Below are 25,772 nucleotides of genomic sequence, written 5' to 3'. Positions count from 1 at the left end.
ATTTAATCCTGCAGCTCCCTTGGGGTGTGTCCGTGTTGGAGCGCATTTGCTTGCGCACGTTCCGTCTGGTCAGTGAGGTAGTGCGAGTTCGCTTCTAGATGCTTCTGGGCGACACAAACACCCGCGTTCGAGATGGCGCCTGTGCTGTTTTGGGGGTGGTGGTGTGAGCTCCGAGATGTCCGATTTCGTCGCCGTCTGGTGGTGTTTATCTACTCGTTCGCAGTGGCACGTACACGTCATCGTGTAAACGGTGCAAAGGGGAAGTTGAAAGCGCCACTCACGCGCACACCGCATTCGCGTTCGTTGACGGCAGTGGGGGTAAACAAATTAATCGACCTATATATATTTACCCATTTCGTTATTGCTCACATTACAAACAGACCGCAATGCTTCTGTGTCCAGTTGGTAGCAGGAACGGGAGCCTGATCGATTTGCAAATCGAATTGGAAAGTAATTGTCATCGAGGAAGCTTTGAAGCGACCTTGTTTTTTCTTGAAGGGGATTAATTGAATTTTCTTTCTGTTTCGTTATCTCTGTCCAGCGAACCGTAAACACAAACATCACAATCATCTCGATCCCTTACCGCGATCATTCCTACACCGGTCAATGATCTCTTATTCGTGATCGTGGGTTTTTCCTTTACACTTTGATGAACGTGCCGACCTTGACACTGATCGTCGGCGCATAAAACTGTCAATGGGAAGAGCAATCAAGAGAAGAGCGGGTTGGTAGAAATCGTCCGGTTAGGAAAAAAGGGCCAACCAGCGTGAACTTCAACACTGGAATGATTATCGCAAACGTCGCTTGGTTGTGACTGTGATGGTCACGAGGCCGTAGATGCTTGAGTGATGATGACGTGACGTGAGTGCAGCTTTTGCGGTGTAGTCGTCGTTAATGCTCTGATACAACCATTTTGCTTTTCGCACCAGTTTGACGTACTCTCTCTCTCTGGTCTTGGTGTGGCGTGTCAGAATTGATGCCACGTCGTTGCAATGAATCATGCGGTACATCCACCGTAGCAGATGGGCAGCTGGGAAATGGGAATCAGCCGGCCACAGCACACCCACGGCAAAATCAACGAGATATGGGGGTTGGAAAATCAGAATTTAATTAGTGTGCTTTCTCTCCACACTCGGCGGTCGATAATTGCTAGAATTCATGCTTAATGTTGCCAGGCAAAATGCTAGCCACGAAGTGAAGGACCGAATGGATAGAGCGATAGAATAAAATGTGCAAGAAGCCGCCCGTCTGCTCTCCCCACCAAAGCGGGCCCTCTTGAAGCTAAAAATGGACCAAAGCTAACGCGCAAGAATACCGTAAATAGGCAGCAGCAGCAGCAGCCACGATCGCCATAGCGAGGCACCATGACGGACGGACGCCATCCGTGATCGTTGGTGTGCGCGATCGGTATCTGCGTGGATCTGCAGCACACTCACCCAAGCTGCAAGTTATTCAACCCGATCTGTGTAAGCTTTTTCGTCAGTGTCGTGCTCTTCGATGTTTTCTTTTGCATCCTTCAATCGTTCGGCAGCTGTTCGGAAGTGGTTTGTTGTGTGAGTGCATCAAATTAAGATATATTGCGACGGGGGGGAAACAACCAAACTCCAACCAAACGCACCAAAAACCAAAGCTCTCGTTTGCGAGCAGCCAAAACAAAACCGGAAAATGGGAATATGCACTTGCGCGCCGTTGGGCTGTGGCAGGTGATTTATTTACACCGGCCGGGGCTCATCGATGTGCTTTCATGGAAATTTATCATTTCGGTTGAGCTGTTGTGGAAGCGTTGTTTTGTTCGTTTTGCTGTGCCTGCCCAGGCTTTGCTCATTATTGTTCTGAAGCTTTAGGGAAAGCGCGTGGATTCGTTTCGGCATTTTTTAGGGCTCAAGCACAGCACAGAGACACAGCGGTTTGAAAGTGGGCTGCGTTTTTGTGGGGCTACATCTTAGTTGCAATGGGTGAAAAAATCCACCAGCAGCAAAAAACAAGTTACGTACGTAAGTTATTTCGACGATATATTAAGCAGCAAGAAGCAATAAATCAGTCCGATATTGGTCGTGAAGCATGTTGGCAGACACACTTTGACCGATGGGGGGGGGATCTACCTCTGATGTACCGGGCGCTTTTGACGTAAAACGATTGTTTTGGTATGATTGAAGGGTCGTTAGCTTGGGGCTCCCTCGATCAGACGAGGAACTGCAGGAAGCAACGACGTGTACCTTCCGCAGCAAAAATGCGCGTGTGTGTGCGTGTGTGGGGGCAAATTAACACATAATCACGCTTAATATTAACTTCCGTTTATTTTGCCCACAAACTACGAAACCACCGTGTGCGTGGCATGATTTGGTGTTGTTATTAATCGAGAAGGAAAGCATTTTTCCTTCCTCTCCCTGCGGTGGGCATTGTTTTATAATACAACAGGCAGCATCCGGGAGTAATGAGGGTGAGCAGTAGTAGGAGCATGTGTTGATTTTGTTAAAACAGAAGAGGCATAAATTAAGCGAGCGAAGAGTTGGTACGATTCGCTTGTTTGTTTGAGCTTGTTAAGCATGTAAAGCTTTCTTCCTGTATGAACTGGGTGTAGCAGCGTGTGTGCGTAACATGTATTTTAATAACTCAGTATCATGTTTCAATTTACATGATCCACCAGGCACAACATAATGGGTTTGAATATTTATTTTATTAGTTGCGATAACAGCACAAAACCTGAAACTTTTAGTGAACTTCCATTATCTCATCGTAGTAGTGCGCACGTGGTGGAGGTACGTCAGCCTTTTGTCGACCCCCACGTGTGGTGTGCGTGCCTGGCGTGCGTGACTTCCTTTTGCTATCGCTGTGAAGTGCGTTTCGTGTCGGAATGTAGACGCCATAATCCGTGCAAAAGGATGGCGCTTCCTTTTGTAGGTCTTCCTTGCTTGGGCGCTGAGAGTTCCTTGGCTTACGCTCGATTTTTCACGCGTCCGTAGACATGCGAAAGCTTTTCTCAGATTGTGTATGTACGTCTAGCAAGCGGTTGTTACGATTGAAGACCGACGAAAGGAGTAATTAATCATACGAAGAAATAAATCTTCAATGGACCGAAACGTTCTGGCCCTTTTTTTAACAAGTGCAAGACGGTCTTAAAGACCTTTTTACATTTACTCTTGACATTTAAAAGTAGTAGCCGAGGAGGAAGAAATGCTAGCCCGAGACCTTCGTCAATTTCCTGTTTCATTTGCATGGAGCGTTGCTCGGAACTCTGTTGGCAAGTTTGCTAGAACTCAGTCAACCGGAAAAGGCGTTTAGCGTTGAGTTTTTGCTTCTAGTTCATTGTTCGTTTTCTTCGATTGCTTTCCTTCGTGCGTTGAATACCGGCTAACCTCAGCATTCACGTTAGCGTAATCGATCGGATTGGCTTTTTGTTGCCGTTGGGCAATTGGTGCTGCTATGTAACGCTGCTCCAAACAGGAGGTTACCGTGTTGTAGTAAACTCAACCACGAACAGAACAAATGCCTCAAACGTCCTAGAAACATTCTCGATTGTTTTAAGCGAGGCACTGAGTGGCTTGAGAGGGTGAAACTAGCTAGGTTGGCAAAATGTTAGTCAATTAGATTATCCATTCGCTTAAGCATCCTGTCGTGCACACAGAAACGGAGAAATAAGATGGATTACAGGTCATTCTCTCACTTTTCCAGCAGTTAGTATGCATGATCTTCCTAAGACTTCAAAACATCCGTTAAATTGTCCGGATGCTATCAAATTTGATAATTAATTCGACCTCACTTCTTCCAGCCTCGCGCAGACCCTTGCGATCCGTACGTGTGCAAGATAGTTTTTAACGAGGCTCCGGGCACTTTGCCTTGCCAGCAGGTGAATGAATAGGGGGAAGACAGAACGTAAAAAAGCATAACGATCTTGCGCAACCAGAAATAGCTCTCCGGGAACAATAAACCGTGCGCGCGGCGTTGGGGTTTGCGATGCGCACCTGATACGTACGCGAATGCTGTGCTCCACGTTCTCTGGAGAACTACCCCCGCCAGCGTGCCATATGGAGCAAGACGGGGATTAGCGTCGGCAGATCGAACGGGGAATTTTCTGCCGTGCTTTTCTGTGTGTCCTCTCTCTCTCTCTCTTCCCTTCGCATCGGATCCAGATGAGTTGCTGTGTTTTGTGGCTTGTTTGTGAGGTCGTTCCATTGTGGGACTTCTTCCCGTCCGCTTCGGGGCTTTGATGCTCCTCTTTTTTTGGTGAAAGTTGCACCTGTTGCTAGACATATGCTGCACTTCAAACCGATTTCTAAAACCGACATAGAACTTCAGGTGCGGAATGAAAGGGGAGGAACCTGTTGGTGGCGAGTTCGGTGGAGTGCTTTAGATAACGGCATCTAGAAACCAGCAACATCTCCCCCCCGCCCAATCGCGCGCTGGCTAATGAAGTGTCGGCGACTGTGGGTGGCGCTAATGAAGTCAGAAGTGAAGCCTGCAAGCCATCAAAAAGCTGAGGAGAGTTTTTTTTTCACATTTCCGGTGCGAGGCGATAAAGTCGCCAGCATCGTTTGAAGCCCCGTGTGTACGATGATCATAAGAGAAGTGCACTCGAGTGAGTCGAATGTTCGAGCTGACGATCCCGGTTGTAGTACATAACCACAACTCATGAGATCATGATTACCTGGTTCGTCCGCAGATCGCAACCATGGATCGGCGTCTCGGATGTGTTTGTTTTACTAACTCACATCATTCGTGTCGATGGTGGAGGTATATTTCTTTAGACTTTGTTGTGTCAAACAGGTTACAGCGGGGCTTGAAAAGATCATTGTGTTCTTTTTATGGCTCGTTCACACATCATAACGTCTGTGTTGAAGTTTGGAAATGAATGGATCCAAGGCTTTGTGAACGTTTTCTAACAACATTTTTAACGATGCCGCTAACAAGAATCGCGCTAAATCCAAGTATCTGTCAGGGAAAACACTAGTTTACTGCTAAAGCTTTCTAGAGCTTTTGTCCATTAAGTGGCACAACATCTCATGCCAACTTCACTAAAACTGTCACAGAATATTCTAGCAGGATTCCAAAAAACATTCGATTCACCTCTGTAACTTCATGCTTCAACAAAAAAATGGAAGCCAAGCAATGTGGTCACAGAGCAATGTTGGGTCTTTCAATGGATAAAGTCCTCGGCTATTCTCGCTGAAGTTCGTGGACATCGTAAACTTCCCAAAGCCTGCAACTTTTTGCCATTCGTTGTAAGCAGAACTGTCTTCCAGATTGTTCTGTTCAGCAGCAGTGGGATGATCTCACGTACAACTTCCATACAACACCGCACCGGGTTTCTGCACGTTCAACCGATCCATATCGCGTACGCGTTTGAAGTCCAGCAGGCCGTTTGGAGTCGGAATTTGTTTTTTCCTCAAACGTCTTCTAGATTTAAATACCTTACGCTGAGTAATTTATGCGTTTCTCGCCCGGGCTATGTTTAGACGCTGTGGTGTACGAAGACAGCGCTCCCATGGTTCGGGCCCGGTTAGCTGGGCTAACTTCTTCAGCGGCTGCCAACAGAAACCGGCTGCTCTCTAAATGTAAATGTCACGCCTTGGAGGCTAGAATGGAGAAAGATTCTTTCGTCGCTTACCTATTACGTTTAAGATATTGGGTTCTTCGTGCCTGGCCTCTCCTCAGTGCCTGCGATATCGATGGCCGTAGGACGCTGCTGGCAAGTGTTGAGAGCGGGAGCAAGATTAATGGCTGCACTTGGCGGTGTCCACTTCGGGGTAGGTTGCTGCTTCGACAGCATTCTGTCGGATGATCTTCATTTCGCTCATTTGAAATCGGTCCGTTCCGTTTGTGCCGGGTGGCGTTGTTTCGAATTGATGCAGAAAATCGTATTAGCATAGCTAATTTAGTGCGAAGCCTATTGATTGGCGGTTGGTCGATGTTTGGCGTCATTTCTCGAGGAAAGAGACAGAGGAAATGCGGATTAGTGAAATTAGGTAGAATATCCCTCAATTTACGTGGCGCGGACGTAGGTTTTCAAAAATGTTTTGGAGGGGCCTTATCCATCCAGAGGGCAACTATCACTGTACTTCCGATTAGTGTATTTTTATAATGTCCATCTGAAGACTAATTCAAGTTTCAAACTCTCGCTTAATCAGGTTTCTCATGATGGTTCAGTGTGTCACTGACTCGTATATAGGCAGAGTGGGTCGTTTCTGCTCGTCGACGCGTTACTGCCATCAATGACATGCAAAGGTCAGAATTAGTCATACCATTATTAGCATAGCTCGCATGAGTGACATGCTAGACGGGTTTCCTAAAACGAATACAGCCGCGCACGTTGGTGGGAGAGAAGAATGTTTGCAGCGCAACCCGTTTGACAATGTGACGATGATAGTTTGTGTTGTTGTTGCGCTCTGCTGTTCGATCGGCTGTAGTTCTGTGTTGCGCAAACAACGGGCAATAAAAATAAAAACCCCCGAAAAACACATTCCATCAATCAGAGAGTAGCGCCATCGTTTGCGTTAGTCGATCGCTACTACCAAAATAACACCGACAAGAGGCACACGATGGGGCCGATTTGATCCTTTCGCTGTTGGAAGATGATCATTATGCTACGTCGAGATATAGCCCACGCGACCGTCCGAAAGTGTTTTGTGTTTGTCTTTTCCCATCCACATCCCCCGTGTGTTTTATGACTTATTGATTTGTTTTGAATCGATCGCGTTCGTGCGCTTGACACAGCGCGCAGGAAATGCGTTGCGTGCGTGCGTGCGTGCGTGCGTGCAGTTGCATCACTTTCCTTCGCGCGGATCGCGCTTCTCGCGTGCACACACACCCACACACGCGTTGTCACCGTTGTTTGGGGGCTTTTAAATGTGTGCGGGTCGACCTTTTTTCATTGTGCTTGAATTTATCGCCAGCGGACGATCGATTACTAGCTTTCTCTTCATTGCATCGAATGTCCATCGGCAAGACGTCAATTTTACAATCACTTTTGATGCCTGTGTGTGTGTTCATTCCAACTTCTATCCACCTTTTTGCGCACTTACTGAGGGGTGCTGAAGGTTGGGTGGGATTGTGTTCTGTCACACACACACCCTTACAACGGCTACGGGGCGTGGTTGGGGGTGGTAATCTCTTAATACTTATCCGAATTTATTGCTGCTGCAACAGCGCCGTCGATCGGCTTCGCTGGGCGCACTAAAACCCCATTCCGTCCACTTATTCGATTGGTTTCTTCTCGTTTAGCTCGCGGGAAGCTCGGAGCCGGCGTGCATTGGATCGGTTCTTGGCGTGGTTTTGACACGCCCAACCATGCGGCGACTTCACTTCACAAACTATCGGCGATGGTGGCGCGGCATATTGTGCTAATTTAATTATCTCTTCAAATCGGACACGTCGCGGAATGGCTCAAAGCCGCCCGCTTGGACCGCTGGGGTCCATCGACAATGGACGTCTGGCTCCATTTCGATTATCTGCTATTTATTTGGTGTCTGCAAACGTAGAGATTCCTTTCCGCGGTGGAAGCCATCGGAACCGACATTCGTTTACATTGGCTTACGGGACGGGCAGAGAATGGATTAGGGATGGATCGATAGGATTGGATAAATATAGAGCCAATGCTCTGATGATTGCATTCGAATGGATCCATCCCCGCGCTCTGTCGTGCTTAAACCGTAAGCTACGATACAGTTCAATAAAATTAGTGGCAGAGGGCAAAAAAATTGCATTTAAATCTCGATCCTAATGAGCTTCGCTGCACTAATCGCCATTAGCAAACAAAAACAAATAAAAGAAAAACAAGGAACCCAATTCCTTCGTTCTCTCATTCGCTTGTCCCGATTCCTGTGCAAACCATTGTGATATGAATATTCATCGCCGTTCAAATCTATTGCATGGCCGGCGCAGTTTAATGTAATATTTATAAAACTCACCTGCGGAAAACAACGTGAAGGCGCACTGAATTTAAATTAAATGTTACCCTCCTCTTCGACGCCTGCCAGCAAGCAGCTCACGGTTCAGCAGCGCAACGTGTAACGGGTAGAGTAACCACGTGTGGTGGGTCGCTCGGTAACGGTTCATCGTTAGCGGATCTTCGCAGTGGTAGATTGTTTGATAAATTTATGCGCACCAATTTAGGCTCATGGGTGTCGCCTTCCTTCCCACCTTCCTCGCCAAAGGTGCGTGAAGTAATGTTCCGGTCTAAAAATGACGTCATCTCGTCGCTTCCAGGAATCGTTCGCCGCGTGGCTGACCTACTTCCTGCTCGTGGTGGTGGTTTTTTTAAGTTGTTATCCTGCTTTTTTCGTTGCTCTGCCGCTAGAGGACAAGGTTGGAAAACAAATTACATTAAGAGACATACTCACGCACACCCCTCTTGACAGACTGGTGGTAGTTATCAGTAAATTTTTTGCTAGTTTCGCAACGACAGTGTTGTGTGAGCGAACGACACTAATTATGTTGGATTAGCTAACGCGCGCTGTGCGGGGCTAATATTCATGAGTGCTCTCATGCCGGTATTGGTGGAAGAGAGGGAAAAAAGTACACACCAGCGAACCATTTGTGAAACTATTTACGATGAAATGGTGTGCCATCGTCCATAAATATGGATATTATTGCACGGCACGATGAATATATTGTTATGCGTTTTTTTATGGTAGAATTGGAATGTTCTGTTTTTGGGTGTGAAAAGGGAAAGCAAATGAAAATTAAAATTGTCCGTGGATCGTCGAGGTAGTTAAATGGTGCATTAGAATAATAAATGAAGTTAATTAAAAATCCCAAAATTAACAATGGGTACAAACAATACATATTGACGTCATTTGTCAATCAGTGTCGTCTCTCTTTTGTCATTGTCTATGGGATTTTGACGAATATTTTGCCATGTCATGCGTATCTAACCATGATAAACATCAGGTATTTTGCCCGTCCTGATAAGATAACGCTTACAAACAGCTGTTCGGAAAAAGATACGAAACAAGTAAGCGTTAGCTGATACATGTCAATGTCAATTAGTAACAGAACCTTTACAATCTCTTTCGAACTTACCCTGTGTGTCATTCGCCAATGAAGCACGGAATGAAGCATTTGCATTTTCGCTGGTCAGCTGTTTAGCCCTTAGCTGTGTCTTTTGCCTGCCTGGAGTAAAGAAAGAGACGCATAAATGTAATTGCAGACGTAAATTGGACCAAACCTAATACGTGCTGCGCATACACGCGAGCTTCTTCCTTCCTTCTGGGCGGTCGATATTGAAGGAGAAACCCGGACCAGAAGGTACCGGCGACACTAAACGTTCGCCTGAAGTGACTGACCAGTGGGCATACAATTTTCGCTTCACCCAACCAAAAGTTTTCCAATGTCCGCATGTGCACGTGAGGTCACGAACTGTCTGTGTTGCGTTTGCACACTTACGTCACCGTTCCGGAATGTCGTCAATGTTTCACTGTTTCCTCCCGAGCTATACATTGCCTCATTGTGTGTTTGTGTGTGTGTGTGTGTGTGTCGTTGACTCATAAAACTTTTCTTCCGATTTTCAGCGACAATTTTCATCACGGGTAGTAAGCATCATTGAACTATGAATATCCGAGCACGTGCCGGGTCGGTCCGTTTAGATATGAGAAAAGTATTTATATAGCGCCTGCCGGGCAGAGCAAAGATCCGCAAAGAAGACATTCTCAATTTCCTGTCGCCACGGTGTCTGGTTGAAGAGAGGAGGATCGTCGACTACTACGGCGCTAGGGAGAGGTTAGCGAACCTTTAAGAATGTGTTATAAAATACGAGCGAAGATGTTGAGCTTGCGGATGCAAATCACGTCCAGTCGTTGAGTCGTTGAGTTGATTGCGGTTTGGCAAAAGGCACACGGCCAATCTGCCCGCTTCCTCGCATGCAAGTCACACTAGATGACCCGCCGCAAGGCTGTTTTTGGTGTGCCGCCGATAGGAGGTTGGCGAAAGAATATGATATATACGGTACGTGGCGAGCGGTTTTGCCGACGTGGAACTCACACAATCGTGCAGGCAGGAGGCCCCGACATTGTCGCGGGCGGCATTTTGGAAAGCAATCGATGAAGTGGAGGAGACACGCGTATATTGGATTCGCCGCAGCCGCCGCCGTCGTCGTCGTCGGTCGTTGGCGAAGCCTTAAAGTTTACCGATAGGATCAGGCTAATCGTAATGGGGCCGGTTAGGGTATATGCGGCTGCGCCTCGGTATTGGTCGGTTTGCAGGAAGCTATCTTACTCTTTATTCTACGCTTGTTTTCGTTGGCTGGACGTGTACGTAATTGGCGTGCATGGCGTGAAACGGTCGGCGGATAGCAGCGATGCGGGGGGCGCGGGATATTACATCATCTATAAATTGGCAAAGTCCGAGTGGCAAAAGTATGGTTTATTTGGGGGCAATGACTGAAGGCGGGCTTTGATGCTCAATGACAACACTCATTGCTTCATAGGCCGCTTGTTTGCAGCTTGTTTCGAACTGTTTGCGATCGGAAGCTAGCCGAGGAACTCGGTACAAAGATTTTCAGTCACGTGCGTTGCTTTTCTATTTAACAAAAAAAACTGGTGAAAGTTTAACTTCAATGAGAACCGAATCGAAAGATACGGACGATCGAAATGGAAATGCAGCGCAAATGTGCCCCATGTACTCAATTGTATGCTATTTTGCTAAACTTTACACAGACACACCGCCTTCCCCCCCGTCCCCGCTCTATCTCTCTCTTGCGAAAGAAACTGTGAAACACGCATGACATACAAACCGTGGCCTGAACCATGTTTGGCATTTTGTGTTTGAAGTCACTCTGCTGCACGGTATGTTTCTTTTTCTCTCACTTTTTTTTGGTTGAGAGTGGACTAGGCCATCTTTTGGAAAGGAGGAAATAGTAATACACCAATACATACACATACACAATTTACGAATGGGTCAAATTTCTTTCCCACCGACGCCACTCGGTACAGAACTGCATTGATACTTTCGTTGTTTGAGCCGCAAACAGAAGTCGCACACGGACGGCAAGGTCTCTCCACCACTTCAACACTCTTTCCGAACATGGCATGGTTTTCTCGAGTGCGTTGCTTTTACATGTAACCTTGTACACACGGCGATTAGGATGCATATCTTCCGATCGGCCCAATAAAGTCATTGCGGAAAGCGTGCATTTTCATTTCTTGCCGACTTTGTTTGGGAGGTGGTATGATGCGCTGTTGCGCTCCACTAGCCGGCGGGGGACTGTTGATAATCATGATGAATTGATTGAGGGGAAATTTTCGGCCAAGAAAGGAACCGCCTAAAATGAGGTGTTCCACAAAGCGCGAAAGCAAATGGGAGAAGATGAAAGAGATTCAGATGACTGAAGGCGATACAATGTGGTTGGTTTGGATTTGACGAACCGATGAGGGTTGCGTTTGATGGTTTTCAATAAGTTGTATTCATTTCCATGAAGTTTGTGAGGTTCGTGTTTTTAGCACTTTTATAGGCAACTCGACGTACACAAAGTAAAGCAAACCAAAATATCTTCTTTAAGTCGCTAGACAAGAGCTCTTACCATCAAGAAGCTGTTTCGGAAATTTGATTTTCAGTCCTTTGAATGCGGGTTCTGGGGAAATTGTTTTTCGCGTCGTTTGGAACTTCTGGCAGTGTTTTGTACATCATCCGCGCGCAGTAAGACGATATCCTGATGTTTTGCCGTTTGTTGTTTTGTGGCAATATAAACTTTTCCAATTTACCTGGCGCAGGATTATTGAAACCAGCAAGAAATGTGAAGAAATACTCTCCCTCAGCTGTGTGCAGTATCACAACAGGGTAGAGGAAGGAGTAGCAATGGTTGTTAACCTTGCCGATATCTTCGCCCGTGTATACTTGTGCGTACATCAGCAATACTCCAATCTTGTAGCATCAACGCAGATTTTGCCTTACTCGTTGCTCGCAGCGAAAGATGCAAATTTAATACTTTTGCCGGCATCTCTGGAGCTCTCGGGGCGCTGAAGATTAACCTTGGTTGGATTATGTTGCGAATGAACCTTCGCGGCGAACTTAAAATACTAACGGCTGCTGGGTCGTCGAGAGGGTCGGTGATGTTGGCGCAATGCTGGTTTGCGAATACGGTGAATATTATAGCAGAAGCGTCGAAAGGGCAAATGGTGTGTCGTTTAGACTCTTCTTTTTTTTTTCAAAGTGCAAAATGAAGATTTAAAACTGTACTCCGTGGTGTGGACTATTTGTAAATTGCAGAAATGCGTTCAGTTTTCTCGGGATTATTTATGATTTGGCAAACAAAAGCGACACGCTGTTGTGCGTGGTGCCAAATATGCTGCTCGAGCTGCTAAAATGGGGCGTTAAAAATAGCAGTTGGCACACGGGTATCGATCAATGACCTTGCGAAATTCCATAGCCAGCCAGCATAGCATAGCATAGAGCCCTACCCTAACATAAATCATGTGCTGCTGTACATGACATTGTTATGAGCTCCTTTTGTGCTGTCCTGCGCGAAAAGTTGTGTCACGTGAAATAAATCCCTCGCCGTGGAAAGCCAATAAACGGAACCTCCATCACGCTAGGGACTAGCTGTGGCTCAAAGTGGATTGTTATTGGACTGATAATTAGAGCCCCATAATTATAGCACTTTTTAATCAATGCGGCTTTGCGGAGGTTTGTTGTGATGTTGTTGTGACTAAGCCACTACAAATGCATAGTCAGCTGGGTGTGTGTGTGTGTATTTAAAACGACCATCACTACACCAACACATGCTCACAGCTGTCAGACGCACAAGCATGTGATGGACGGTGACGTCATTTTTATTTCAGACGAATGATACTACTGTGGCTCATGCGTGTAATGGGCCGTGGTAGTAAACTGCAGTTTCTGGCTGTTGGATGTGTGTTTTTATGCCTATTCTATCCCTTTTGCCACCGTTCGAGTATTTGTGTGGGTTGGAGAGTATGGCACACACAAGCAGACGCGTCCTTGGAATTAGATTATACCGTGCGTGCTGGCACAAAATGATTTCCGTCGATTGTGTCATGATGTTGCGTCAATGTATAGGGCCCTTTTGGTAGAAAAAAGGTTGGCATATGGTACAGACGAGATATATTTAAATTAGCTTTGTTTACCGTTTCCTTAATGTGTTCATAGATGTGAAATTACTTTACATCTTCCTAGTATAAAACATCTTAAACGTCGTCTTATGATTAAAACGCTCACAAGCTGCGTGCGATTCAGGTTATTCCGCTGCAATACAATAATCACCCAAATGTCACCAAGAGATGGGCTGCACCGGCATGTGCCGTCCAATTGCTGCTGTCATAAAATGTCCCATCACGTCACCGTTTGGCTTGCATGTGTGTGTGTGTGTGTGCGTAAACCCCCGAACCTATCTGTTTAAAAATAAACCATCGAACCCGCGGGCAGACAGTCAGACAGACTGACGGGGCGGGAGTCTCTATCGTAAGCGCGACACTGTCCACCGATAATGTGCCGCTTCGTTGAAGGAAACTCGGTGGAAAAACTTCCTCACCTTCGTTCACCGTGGAGCGATCGGAATTTACGGAAATCGGCTGCATTACGGCCGCCAGCCGTAAAGCCGGGCGGAAAAAAGACGAACAGCTCGAGGTTTTCCTGCTCCTCCACGCTACTTTCACTCCTTGGAGCAGCGCAGCAGCAGCACGTACGAGTTGCCGGTTGAGTATGTGAATTTTCCAAACCCCGTCGTTGCTTTCTGGCAAGGCGGGGGGATGTATGTCGTCGTTGCACACTTTTCGGCTTTCTTTTGTTTGCAGTGCGCCGCGCGCTGTTCCACTTTTCCAACCGCGCATGGGCATGGGACATGGACGGGTGGTGTGAACGGGCGTGTGGAAATATTGGAACCTCTGCTTGGGGTGTTGGCTCGGCTTGGTTTGCATGTGCATGCTTTGAGGAAAATATTATTTTAGTACCGCCAGTGTGTACAACCGCGTACGCTCTCTCTGCTCGTCGAAATGTGACAAAGGAAGTCTAGAGAGAAAGAGAGAGCATCGAGGTGTAGCAGTGTGTGGAGGTCTGCTGGCAGTTGAGCTATATATAGTTCCGTTTTGTGAGTGCATGCGGTGGGTTGCAGCGGTGCAGTTGCATGCCGGAATGCGCCACCATGTGCTGGGGCGCGTTACGATTTAGACTGTGCGTGTAAGTGTTGGTGCACTCCTTTGGTCCGAAGCAATGCATAGAACATCTTGCTCTCTCTCTGCTTGTGGTATAAAGATGCTCGAATCAAATTATGTTTGGTCATGCTAACGCTGGAGCAGTAGTAGCCAGACTTTTTACACTAGAACGTGTGACTGGACGACCATAAAATGAATGCAAGAGAATGTCATAGAACCAACGTGCCAGCGAAAACAGGAACGATAGCACCCGGAAGCTTTGTGATATGTCGGTAAAAAAAGTTCTAGAAGCTCCAATTAGCACATAACCACGCACACGTGTCATAATAACGAGAGGCAGCCACTTGAATACGGCCGTGATTTTGCGCCCGCATTCGATAATGCACTCGAAAAGCGCTCAGAGAGGCACGTTGCAAACGATTAGCCGCTAATCGTGGGAAGGCATTGGCATTGAACAAGGGGCTAGGTAAACAATTTAAGGTAAACAATGTTTTGTGTGACATGCGAAGCGAAGAGTGGTTACAGTTATAAACAAATCCAGTTCTATTGCTTTTGTTGGGCTCATCCTCCATCGGACACAGACGTCAATAGAAGAGAGGAGAGCATGACATCATAATCCGAAGGAAAATTGCGCACACACCATGAAGAGCACCTCAATCGCATTGCGCGTACCCATCCATGCGCATCGCGTTCACCTAGCTCGCGTGAAATGTACCACGTACACACAGCGTCTTTATGTGTGTTCCCCACAAACCTTAGTGTGTGTGTGTTGGTAGCAGCCAGAGCAATGATCACATTTAGAGATTAGATGCTGATGTTCGACGTCAGGCGATGCGGCGTACCTCTTTTTGTAGGTGTGAGTCCACTTCCGCTGTAGTGTTTCGGTTGCCGCATCTACACGTCCATGGCAGCTCACGGACCGCACCAATATCGAAACTACGTCACTTTGTTCCGTTGTGTGCTTGTAGCAGAACCTTTCTGTGGAGAGGCAACACCGGGCGAGAAGGTACAAGCCGTCGTCGGTCAGCTCGATTTGATGTGCGGAGAGGCGAAATAAATACAATTAAACTGTCCGCTCCTATCTTGCGTGGGTGAAATTGTGTCACTTTGTGTGTCTCCGTTGTGTGGAGAAAGAAAAGTAGCTGGGTGCCATGGGGGGGAGTGAAACGGGACAAGCTCTGTAATGGCTAGACTAAATACTGACGGTGAACGGGCGACGTTTCGTTGTCAGTGCTACAACGGGGTTGCTTCAAGACGACAGGTGATGTGTCCTGGTGTGTCAGTCGGCCAATTGACGACACATGAGCACAGAACGACGACACGCGGGCGCTTCCTGCGGGTATGGTGGTTGTTAGTAGAGTGTTTTTTGTGTGTGGGTGTGCAAAAAACAAAAATAAAACAAAAGAATAGCGCAACATGGCGGTTAAAAAGAGGGGCAGCAGAGAGAGGTATACAAGCGCCAGACAGGGTTGACCGAGATTTGAAACTGAATGAACAAAGCCGGTCGATGATGGCGGAACGATTTTGTGCAAACGTACTCGGAGGTCCCCTTGGGCGTGGCGTGGTCATGGCCATTGCTGCTCGTTATGCTGGTTTTGTAGAAGGTTTGAAGCACGCTGCACAGTACTGCTGCTAACGTCAACACAACAGAGCATTCTAACTTTTGTCCGATCTCACGGTTCGTCATACCATTTCCTAGTTGAATCTTTTTTTTTGTTGAGGTTGTGGCCTTTTGGCTGTGTTCGACTGTTTTGAGCAGCGGAATGGACGGGCATCCCGCTTTAATGCAAACGCCCTAGGTACGTTTCAATTGCTCTAGACATTAAACGGCGTGCCTCCGCCTTGTGCCATTGTTCAGGTGTTCGTAAAATTCACACTCCCCTTGTCGTAGTACAGAACCCGGCCCCCTACTGCTACAATTCATGTTGACCCTTTTGAACCGAATGATTGAATTGGGTGAATGAAACGAATGGTGCGAAATGTAGACGAATATGAGACGCTGTACTATTCCCGCGCGACATAGCTCCCTGCCCCAACGGACAGAAGCTGTCCGCAAAGAAAGAGTTCCCGACGGAAGAGGAGGTTAAATGGGACCAGGTTTGCTGGAACTGCTTGTAGCCCGCAGTTACTGCGTGACGGTTCAGCGACTGATCTACGTCCGTCACTGTCACTGGGAAGCATGGGATTTCGGTACGGTCGGTAGCGAACGTACCTATTTCTTTTGGCGTACAGTCCATTGAAACTGTAAATCGATAAATTTTCACTTCCCGACATTCCATCGTCTAGCCTGGGTCAGAGCCTAAACCCACGGGTGTGTGTGTCAGTGGTAGTATCCGACGTGCCGTCATTCACCAGCGGCCTGCCAAGGTATATGGAGTAGTTTTTTCCCACTACCTTTCCGGCACATTGGAAAAGGTCCATATAATTTCTTTCCCCCCTACATGCTTTCCTCTGCTCATTTCGTGTTGTGCAGGACTTTTGCCAAGTCGGTCGGAATCACACCTCACCAAATGGGTTCGTCTGGATGAGAGGGACGCGACTGTGATGGTGGTGGAGCAAGCGGTGCATTATAATTTGATAGTTTGCAGTATTCCCATCTCCACCCCGCTCCCTGTGGGTTAGGGTTATTTATTGTTAGCCCCTTACCGGAAGCCGGGGGAAATAAAAATAGACTATCCGCTTTCCTGTCTTCCGCTTCGAGTGGTCGGCGCCACCCAGCAGTCTGTGTGCCGCACAGCGTTAATAATTTGCGTAGCAGCAGCTCTTTTGCCACATGGGGGTCGGTGAAGGTAGAAAGCGCCCGCCCAGTAGTGTTTCAAAATGTTGGCTCAGAAGAAAGGGGCAAATCAACGTGCTGTTGCCGAAAATCCCAACCCCCTGATGGGTGAACTTGCAAATTAAGTCGTACATCTTCGGTGGAGTCCGTCCATGCTTTTGCCAACCGGTGAGCCACCGGGCTCGCAGTTGCGTGCCACGAGGCTTTGGAAGTGTTTCGTTTTGCTTCTTTTAGGTTGGCGCTGGTTCAAGATTGTAAGATTGTGGCACGTATAATGTGCCGGAGGACGGTTCGTGTGCCTTTCTGGTTGGTCGGATGAAAGCTTTGCACTGAAAGGTGTGAAAAAGGTTAGCAGCTTTTGGCACTCTGGAAGACGTTAATCATGGATAGGGTCTCGAAGTGAAAAGTATGCTCTTCTTCTTGGCTGATTTGTTTTGTTCTTTGATGTGGGCTCGTTTGTAGTGTTTGCGCTGTTCTGAAACTCGTTATGAAATTGTAATAACCAATTTGTATACAAATCAATATTAATAATTTTGTTTTTTTTTCTTTTCGTTTTAGGTAAGTCCATGGAATTTGATTTAGATGCGATTCTGCGATATGAATTTGGATGAACTCGGAATGAATATGTTGCCCACTAATGGATTCGATTTAAAGCAAAGAGATGCTGTGATTACGTTGAAAGTAGAAATAATCGAAATAAGTGAATACAAGCATGGGAAACATCGTAGAAAGTTGAAGAAAGAATAAAATCAAATTAAAAAAATACAAAACGTATGTAAATTTAACACAAGATAAGTGAAGCACAGCTATTATTTTTAGATGAGTAGAATCTAATGCTATCCAGTCATTTTACATGCATGGCTGGTTTTCTGGTTTATGATATCAGAAATTAAGTTTCGTCTCTTAGTCGCGTTCTGCGGTAAAATAAGTCTGTTAAACCTATACAAGACGAGTAAGAATGGATAGGTCATTAAACCAATAAGAATATTAGTAACAGACAGGTCATGAAACAATACGGCAAGAACGAAATGTCGTTAAACACAGCTTAGAAAACAAGTACAATTAGCAACATCATACTTTTATGCTTGGTTTGGTATTGCATTAAAATAGATTTATAACTATTTTGCGTAGTTAGTAGGGTTATTGAAATGAGATACAAAGGATGAGCTTATACTTTCCGGCCTATTAATGTTTGGTTCTCAAACTAATATGCAAGGTATACGCTATATATAGTTCACGCTCGATAATTCGCACTATTGATTGCCAAACTCATGAGATAAAATGTGTTCGATAAAAAAAAATGAAATTTGATTAAACATTTTTATTTTTTACTTAAAAGTTTTCCTTATAAAACCTGAAAATGCATGGTAGAGAATAATTAACTCATGGGCAGAGACAACAATAAGAAGTTTTACAAAACACATCAAAACTAGGTAGATCAAAACACTCGATCAAGTGCGGATTACCGACCGTGAATTGTTTACTGGGTGCACTTAAATCAATAACAGTTGAATCATCATCTTGGTACGATAACGGAGAACTTTAGATTTATTGGACATGATTAAGTTTACACCAGGCTAAGACAATCTTGAGGTGGTCTATCTAATACAGTAGATAGATCCTATACTAGGGTAGCTCATTACGCAATAAAGAATACCGATACCTTAGTATGAAAAGACATTAGAATCAAAAATGAAATAAAATTCAGGAAAGACGTTTTAAGTGAGGATTCCTCTAAAAAGTCCACATAATCTGGAACTCAGAAGTTCAATATTTTTGTCGACAGTGTACTCGAAAAGGAATAGGTTTTATGAATATTAGTGCATATTCGAAATATTTTTAGTAAACCATACAAAGAAACCAAACGAAGTATCTAGGATCTAGAAATAGATAGTTGGGCGTTTTTGAAAAAATCTGTGATTGGAGCTGTGATAACGTAACGTCGACTCATATTGGTATCGTTTACATTTACCCATGCTTGATGCGTATACCATGAGTTGAGTAAAGTATTTATGTACAATTCTGGTATAGACGCAACTGATCCTACAAGGCATTGCGGTATAGATTCATTTTCTTCTATAAATTGCCCTCATGTAACTTAACTTCACTATCTGGTTGCGTGTCTAAAAGTCTAGATCGGTATGGTCGCGTAAATTGTAATAGATGCTAGTACACGCCCTACAGTTTCTAATGATATGTATGTTTGAAGTATATAAAAAGAATCATATCAGAAAAATAGTGTTTAGAACATTCAAAAGGCCATTGACATTTGAAGCAATTGTAGACAAAGATAATTGATTCAAATGTGATTGTTAGTAGATCCTTTTGCCTCAGCTCACGGTCGCCACTGAAGAAGTCAACTTATACCTAGCTTAAACTGAAATGACATGCATTTTTTCTCCGATTCGCCTCTCATATTTGCTATACTGAATTATAATTTATTACGACATTATTACAATGCTTCAATCTATCATCATATAGTTGTAGTGGAGGTTACGTATAAAGATTTACCAAATTTGATAATACCTCTATTCCTTTAAAAATCCGTGTAATTGGTTTACGTATTTCTGATCCATTCAACTTATCGAATGAATCTTGGTGGATTTTTCATTAATATTTTGCAACGGAATTAAAAAAACTGTCGAAAGTAATTTGCCGCCTATCATAATAACTCGTCTATTATGTGATCCTTTCTTAAATGCTTTCGTTGTCATTAATGTGGCATTTTTGTGACATAATTGAGACAATAAATGTACAAGGCAAATTAGATACAGATAGCTGCAATCGAGCAACCGTGATGTATCTTGACTAGTATTGGATTATGGAAGTGTTAGGCTCAATTTTCTTCAGAAAGCTTGGAAAAAATCTGAGAAAGCAAGTTTTTCCCATGTGCAAACGTTGAATACTACTACTGCTGACTTGTGGAAAATGGGTTTTTAAACATACCCGCAAGACTTGAAATTTCTGCTGTCGAGAGCACACGGCATAAATATCATGCCTTCTTTTTCGACATTACGGCACACCTTCGTGATGTGTGGCGTTCAGCGAAACTAACTTCTTCTGCGCAAGCACTGCGAAACTGCGGCGAGTGTATGTACACTTGCCGACAGCTGTCAGAGACGATTATCATTATTTGCAAGTTTTCTATTACCTACAAGTGTTTGTCAGTCAGTAACTCCCTTAATGGTAGAAACTTCACGCATGAGTGCAACATTAGATGGCTTTCGGAAAAGGTGCAGTTTTCCCGCAGGCTCGGAAGATGCTAATGCGAAAGATAAACTGGCAACGGCATGAAAACCGGATTTGTCTCGCATTAGGACTACAGGTTGTTAGTTACGTTTGCGTCATATTACCGGCGATATATGAAAGTATTTTTATACTTTTATAATTTGACAGTAACCGTAAAATACTTATATTCTGATGTAGAAGGGTAATTGTAGAAACAATAGTAATACGATTTTATTAAAAGGAGCTATTGAAAAAACGCGAATGCTTAGCAAGAGGATGAATGTTATGTAAATATGTGATAATCAGTAGGATCTATTATCACCTGCAGTGCTTCGGCTGTTCGGCTCTAACTAAACTAGGAAAAGGTACCTAATCGGATACGGCAGACGGAACGTCTTTGAGTAGCTCTTTTTCCCCTGTCGGCGATTTCCCAACAGCTTACGAAACGTCGTTACACCATTTACACCTGAATGAAGTCAAATTAGATATGCACTTCAAAGTAGCTACCTAGCCGCATACCCGTCACGATGATGGTGCATTTCTTGTTTGTCACGTGCTTTGCAGCCGCATGTCAAAACCGGCTTTTTAGCAGTCAGTGCCGCTTCTAGTCGTAGTTGCAGCACCGGTGAGAGTTACACGCAGAGGATAAAACTGACTTTCGGTGTCGAGTATGTGTCGAATGCGATTAGCATCCTCGGTGGGCAGGGCTCCATTTGACGTGGATCTTTATTTTAGCCGTAGTGTTGCATTCCATCGCCTGGTTAAAGTGAGCCGCTCAGCTAGTTGTTAAGTATGTTTAGAGATAGGACGTACGAAGCAAATTAATCTGAGAGCCGTTTAATAATATCCGCGATAGATTATTTCTGATTGTATGACAGGTGATAGAGGTTTTGACTGAAATATGAATATTATGAGTGGCGTTAGGAATTAAAATAGATAACTAATGTATTCTCAAGCAATACGACTTGACAGTTACTACTCGATGTTAAAATACTAAATATCTTCTTTTCTTTTCGTTGCAGGTACAATAGAAGGTAAGTTAGAGAAAGATCTTCGCTCAGCACAATCCAGGTTGATGAATGAATAAATAAACATTTTCGCGGTACAAGGCGCAAACGTGGGCCGACAGAAAGATGCCGTCTCAAAGATATGGAGAAAGTCGTTAAATTAAACGATGATCATCATTCGCAGGTAGTACGCTGTAGGGGTCGCCTCGAGCCACAGCTTCGAATGAGATGAAAATCAATCATCAACGAATCGGGCAACTATACACTTCCTTTGATGTTCCGTTTTGGACGTCGGTTCGTTTTTCCGCCACATAAACGACGGGGCCAAAGCAAAAGCGTATCCATATGATAGCTAGCCCCAAAAATTTCCGCACTGTCTGACGTCGCGCTATTGCCTTTCTATCATCATCCGCTTGTTTTGGCTCGGCAAATTCGTTTGTTGCACGGTAGCCTAATTTTGCGGAAGCCTTTACCTATCCCGAATGGAGACCTCCGGCGACGATAGCGCGTAGTCGCCGCCAGTCTGTTCGAATGGAATCCTTTTTATTGGGAGTGTGCGGATGTTTTGATTGCCGAAACGGCGTCGAGGGTAGGGGAAAGCGAACCTCTTTGCGTCATTTATTTTGCACCGAGCAAAGCCCACTGGTCGACCGCTTAATTCGTGACCCTTGAACATGGTTAACTTGAGAAAGCGATCGTTACATCGGAGTGATTTTTCACATGAGTCTCACGATCGATTTCTTTGATCGAAAAGTGGCGGGGCCGCGCCTGGGGTTTTAACGTGTTGACGCTTCCGTCTTATTATGCTGCGTTACGTGATATCCGTCCTAGGTGGAGCTTAGTGAGCGATATTGTGCAGTAGAGTGGTCGTTGTGCGTGCTGTTTTGGTACAGCGGGTACTTTTTGCATCTTTTCGGTCGGATGTACATATGGTGCAAATTATCATAACTCGTACATCTCGCAACCGGAGGTCCGCAGTATGTGTCGGTGTGACTGACGGGAGATAAAACCGTTGCAAGTGCCGAGACCTACTGGGAACGGAAATAAAATTTCAAGCCTGCTTGAGAAGTAGCAGCCGTAAAACGTGTAATGCAACCGGTATCCAGCTTACGTACCGCTCATAACCATTACGGCGCACGAATGTCTCGCAAGACGGGATGTACGGGTATGAGATGCGTACTAGACGCTACAAGTGTCATTGCAAGTGGTGCTGTTGAATATGATAAACATTTAGAGGAAAGTTGCGACAAGCTGATATACATTTCAGCGTAAAGATTATATTTGATTTTTTGAATTAGAGTTGGCTCAAGCGCATGATTCATAAAATTTATAAAGAGAATCTTCAATATCCGCGTTCCAAAGAAAAACATCACAAAACAAAATCTTCATCATCAGAGGAGGAGTGTCTTTCTTTAGAAAACTACCAATTCCAATGACACGATGTTTACCTTGAGTACCTCTTCACGCTTTGCCCACTCAGTGTTAAGTGCACTCCTCGCGTGAAGGAGAACTTCTCGCAGTGACTTCGTTTTGCTGCACCTTCCTAGCTGCATTTTTCTCTGCCCTTGGCGGGCTAGTATCATTAAACGCGGAATGTTTCAGTGCTTTGAATTTTGCATAACAGCGTGTTGGCTTTTATGTTCCGTTTGGTTGCTGGCTGGCAGGAAAGAACGCCAAAAGTACTTGGCGGAGAACGAAGTATTAGTGTAAGAACCAGGGCGTGTCTGGTGAAATGGAGCTTGGTTGAAGATTGGTGACAGAAACAGGGAAAGAAGAAAGATGTGCTTCACTTAAATATAGAACTGTACGATTTTAATCTCTCAGAAGGGGTCAATTAAACAGAAAGAGTTAATCCACATGTACCGTGCGCTAAGTTATGTTTACTCTAGGTACGGAGGTACTACTCTTCAATGATGTATCCGCATGTTTTTATGCTGCACCCCATGCAGGGCAATGAATTATGCACCCCCGAACGTTTAGCGCCGTAAAGTTCCTGCGTTTACGTATAGGGTTTTAGCGCGCGCTGTGATTGGCCGCAGCTAATCATTGCTGTTCGACCGGGTGAAGTATGCGCGCACCATGCTAATAACCGTCATAATGCGTTGAGCCTGTGCGGCTGGTTGCGGCTTTTTGCTGCTGGTGGTGGTACTGTGGCGTTGGTTTTGTGCTTGGATTATAATTAACCAGCATGAAGTCATCCGTTATTAGTCGGTCGCTGGGAGTTGAACAGCTTTTAGGCGTTGCGGGATTTGCTGCTCCATCGATAGAGGGTGTTTGGCGTTAGTTTAGCGCTAGCCAAAGAGAGCCCATGCATGCATGTTTGTTTATGGTTTTATCGGTAGTTGTGCGGCATGATGTATGTTCATCAGCATGGGTTGGGCCATTCACCCGTTTGATCATAAATTTATGTTTTGTTATCGTATCGTGGTGATTAAATTTGAAAACGTGTATCTTTTCATTGATCGATACCGCGATGATATGTTTTTTTTTGTCACCGTGTGCCTCTGTTGGGAGCAAATTGTCTCCGTGTATGATTATTTTCTTTATTTTGATCATCACTAGAGGCTCGTTAAGTAGAATGTCACCACGCAATTTTGTCCTAATGGTTGTTGGTTTGATTATCATTTCGATAACATCACCAATATTTGACATTGTTGGACTTTTTCTCATCACTCCGGTGTTAAACTCATGCCACAGAAAAAGCCAATCTTCCAGCCGGTATAAAGCGCAACGACATTAAGTTTACGTCGTGATTAAATCTGTTCATTCTGTTCGGCAATGTGGCGGTATGCTTTCGTTTTGCATACGATCTCGTAAGACGAAGGACATCGCCATTCCATGACCGATTAAATTCGGCTTACATAATACGCTACGGCAAGAAATAAGTGAACGTTCGATAGAGCCACCGGTCGATTGCTGGGGCCGCTCGGTCCTGTTCGCAAAGTGCGATTATTGAAATTGTACAAAATTGTTATTCCTTTGTAGGTTAAACATTTTCTACCTTTGAGGCTAATAATTTTGTGGCAGAGCTGCTGTAATACATCCAAATAATTCATGCAAATCGCAGAAGCTGGAAGGAAATTTTACACTTTTCATCGCAGCAAGGGACGATACGGCAAAACGATGATGATGCAATACGGAGTGTTTGGGGAAAATTAGTCTCACAGACTCCGAATCTGCTGTCCAAGTGTTCGTAAGCCAAGCAAAGAAGTAGAAATGATCGAATGTCTGCTCGGTTATGTTTATCGAGCACGGGCCCGATAATAATTACCCGTCCGACCTGCAATGAATTGGGCGAAGGTGTGAAGTTTGGCTGTGTGTCTGCTCGTTATTTTCTGCGTGTGTAACATCTTGCCGGCCAACGTAACCTCAGTGATAATGATATCTCGGGCGATGGCTTTCCTGCGGATTGAATATTTATTATGTGTCTCACGCGCTAGAGCTGTAGGTTGTGTGTGATGATTTAATTTGCGGGCAACTATCAGCAACCGTCTGACGAATGTGATAACATACTGCAGTGCCGATGTTAAGCGTGACTCAAAAAATTGTATTTTTCTGCGAAAAATACTTTAAATGAATTCATCTTGGTAAAAAATGTGTTTCTTTTCCGTTTGTTCGACTTTAAACATTCATAAACAACCGCGTCCACCACATCCAGAAGTAAGGTTCTCTTCAACGGGAATTCCACATTCCTTTCTGTGGGCCAATTATGTGGCATCCTTCCTTTTTGGAGAGTTCTTCTCTCCATCCGTCTGATGATTTAATTTTCTTAACAGTCGCTCTCGGGCGAGTGTCTCAACAAATGTTCCACACGCCCTCGGGGGGTATGTTGAGCGTGTGCATACGTTGGCATGAAAAATGGTTTCGTCATGGGTTGTCCAAAGGACTGCGAAAGTGAAGTTTGCGTTTCATCATTTCTCCCAAACCTTTTCCTCCCCCCTGCTATTTTGGCAAAAACCGTCTGATCTACCATGCTATGTTTTATAAATGTCGTTTTTTTGTCGATGTCTTAAGACTGATTGAAACATACAGCTCATCAAAATGACGAAATCAACCTCTGACCACAGTCTTCCGCTTTTTGCCTGTGTGTCTGTATATTAATCCCGTGCAAATTATGATGGTTGATGGTCTGATCTGATCGACGATCTGATTATTTTCGCCCGCGGCTATTTGCTCGCTGAACTAACTTTCTTTACGGCATATGCTTGAGGATGTGTGGAGTGTGTATTGTTGCTTTGTTTCGTCCCTTTTTCGTCGACTAATATTTATTGTACGACCCGCAGAAAAGGGTAATTGTTATATCTTGACGTATTATTTATACGCCTGTCACTTTGATGGAGATCACAATCCAACTTAACATTATACAGAGCAAGTGAGATTGGCTTGAATGTATGAATGTTGCCGGTGTATGGTGTGGTTTTTTTTTCGTCGCACAACAAACGCGTTGCATAATTTCACTTGATGTTTTTTGTGTGTGTGGAAAAGGCGGGAAGGAGTGGGTAAGTGTGTTTAGTTTCTTATCCCCATTAAATTCGTCATTTTCGCGTGCTTTTTGCCAATTAGTTCAACTCATTGCAATGTAGGCGTCGTCCACCGGCAGAGATTGTTGGCTTTCCTTGAGTGACTCACCCTCCCCCCCTCCCCCCCCATTACTGACGGTAA

The 25,772-nt window shown here is 44.9% G+C and overlaps 1 protein-coding gene across 11 annotated transcripts in view; it reads left to right on the top strand.

Annotated features, from left to right (window-relative positions):
* LOC1281862 (protein split ends) overlaps nt 1-25,772 on the top strand; it is a 98,026-nt gene that overhangs the window by 9,094 nt on the left and 63,160 nt on the right. For 9 of the 11 annotated variants that reach the window (XM_061649249.1, XM_061649243.1, XM_061649234.1 and 6 more), the window contains exon 3: nt 21,126-21,137. The exons of the other annotated variants lie outside the window; for them this stretch is intronic. In XM_061649249.1, coding sequence (XP_061505233.1) covers nt 21,126-21,137 — 12 coding nt within the window. The remainder of the gene's footprint in view (nt 1-21,125; nt 21,138-25,772) is intronic. 11 annotated transcript variants of the gene reach the window in all.

This window comes from Anopheles gambiae, chromosome 2 (assembly GCF_943734735.2).
Source record: "Anopheles gambiae chromosome 2, idAnoGambNW_F1_1, whole genome shotgun sequence".
Classification (NCBI taxonomy): Eukaryota; Metazoa; Arthropoda; class Insecta; order Diptera; family Culicidae; genus Anopheles; species Anopheles gambiae.
This window is presented reverse-complemented; position numbering and strand designations above follow the sequence as displayed.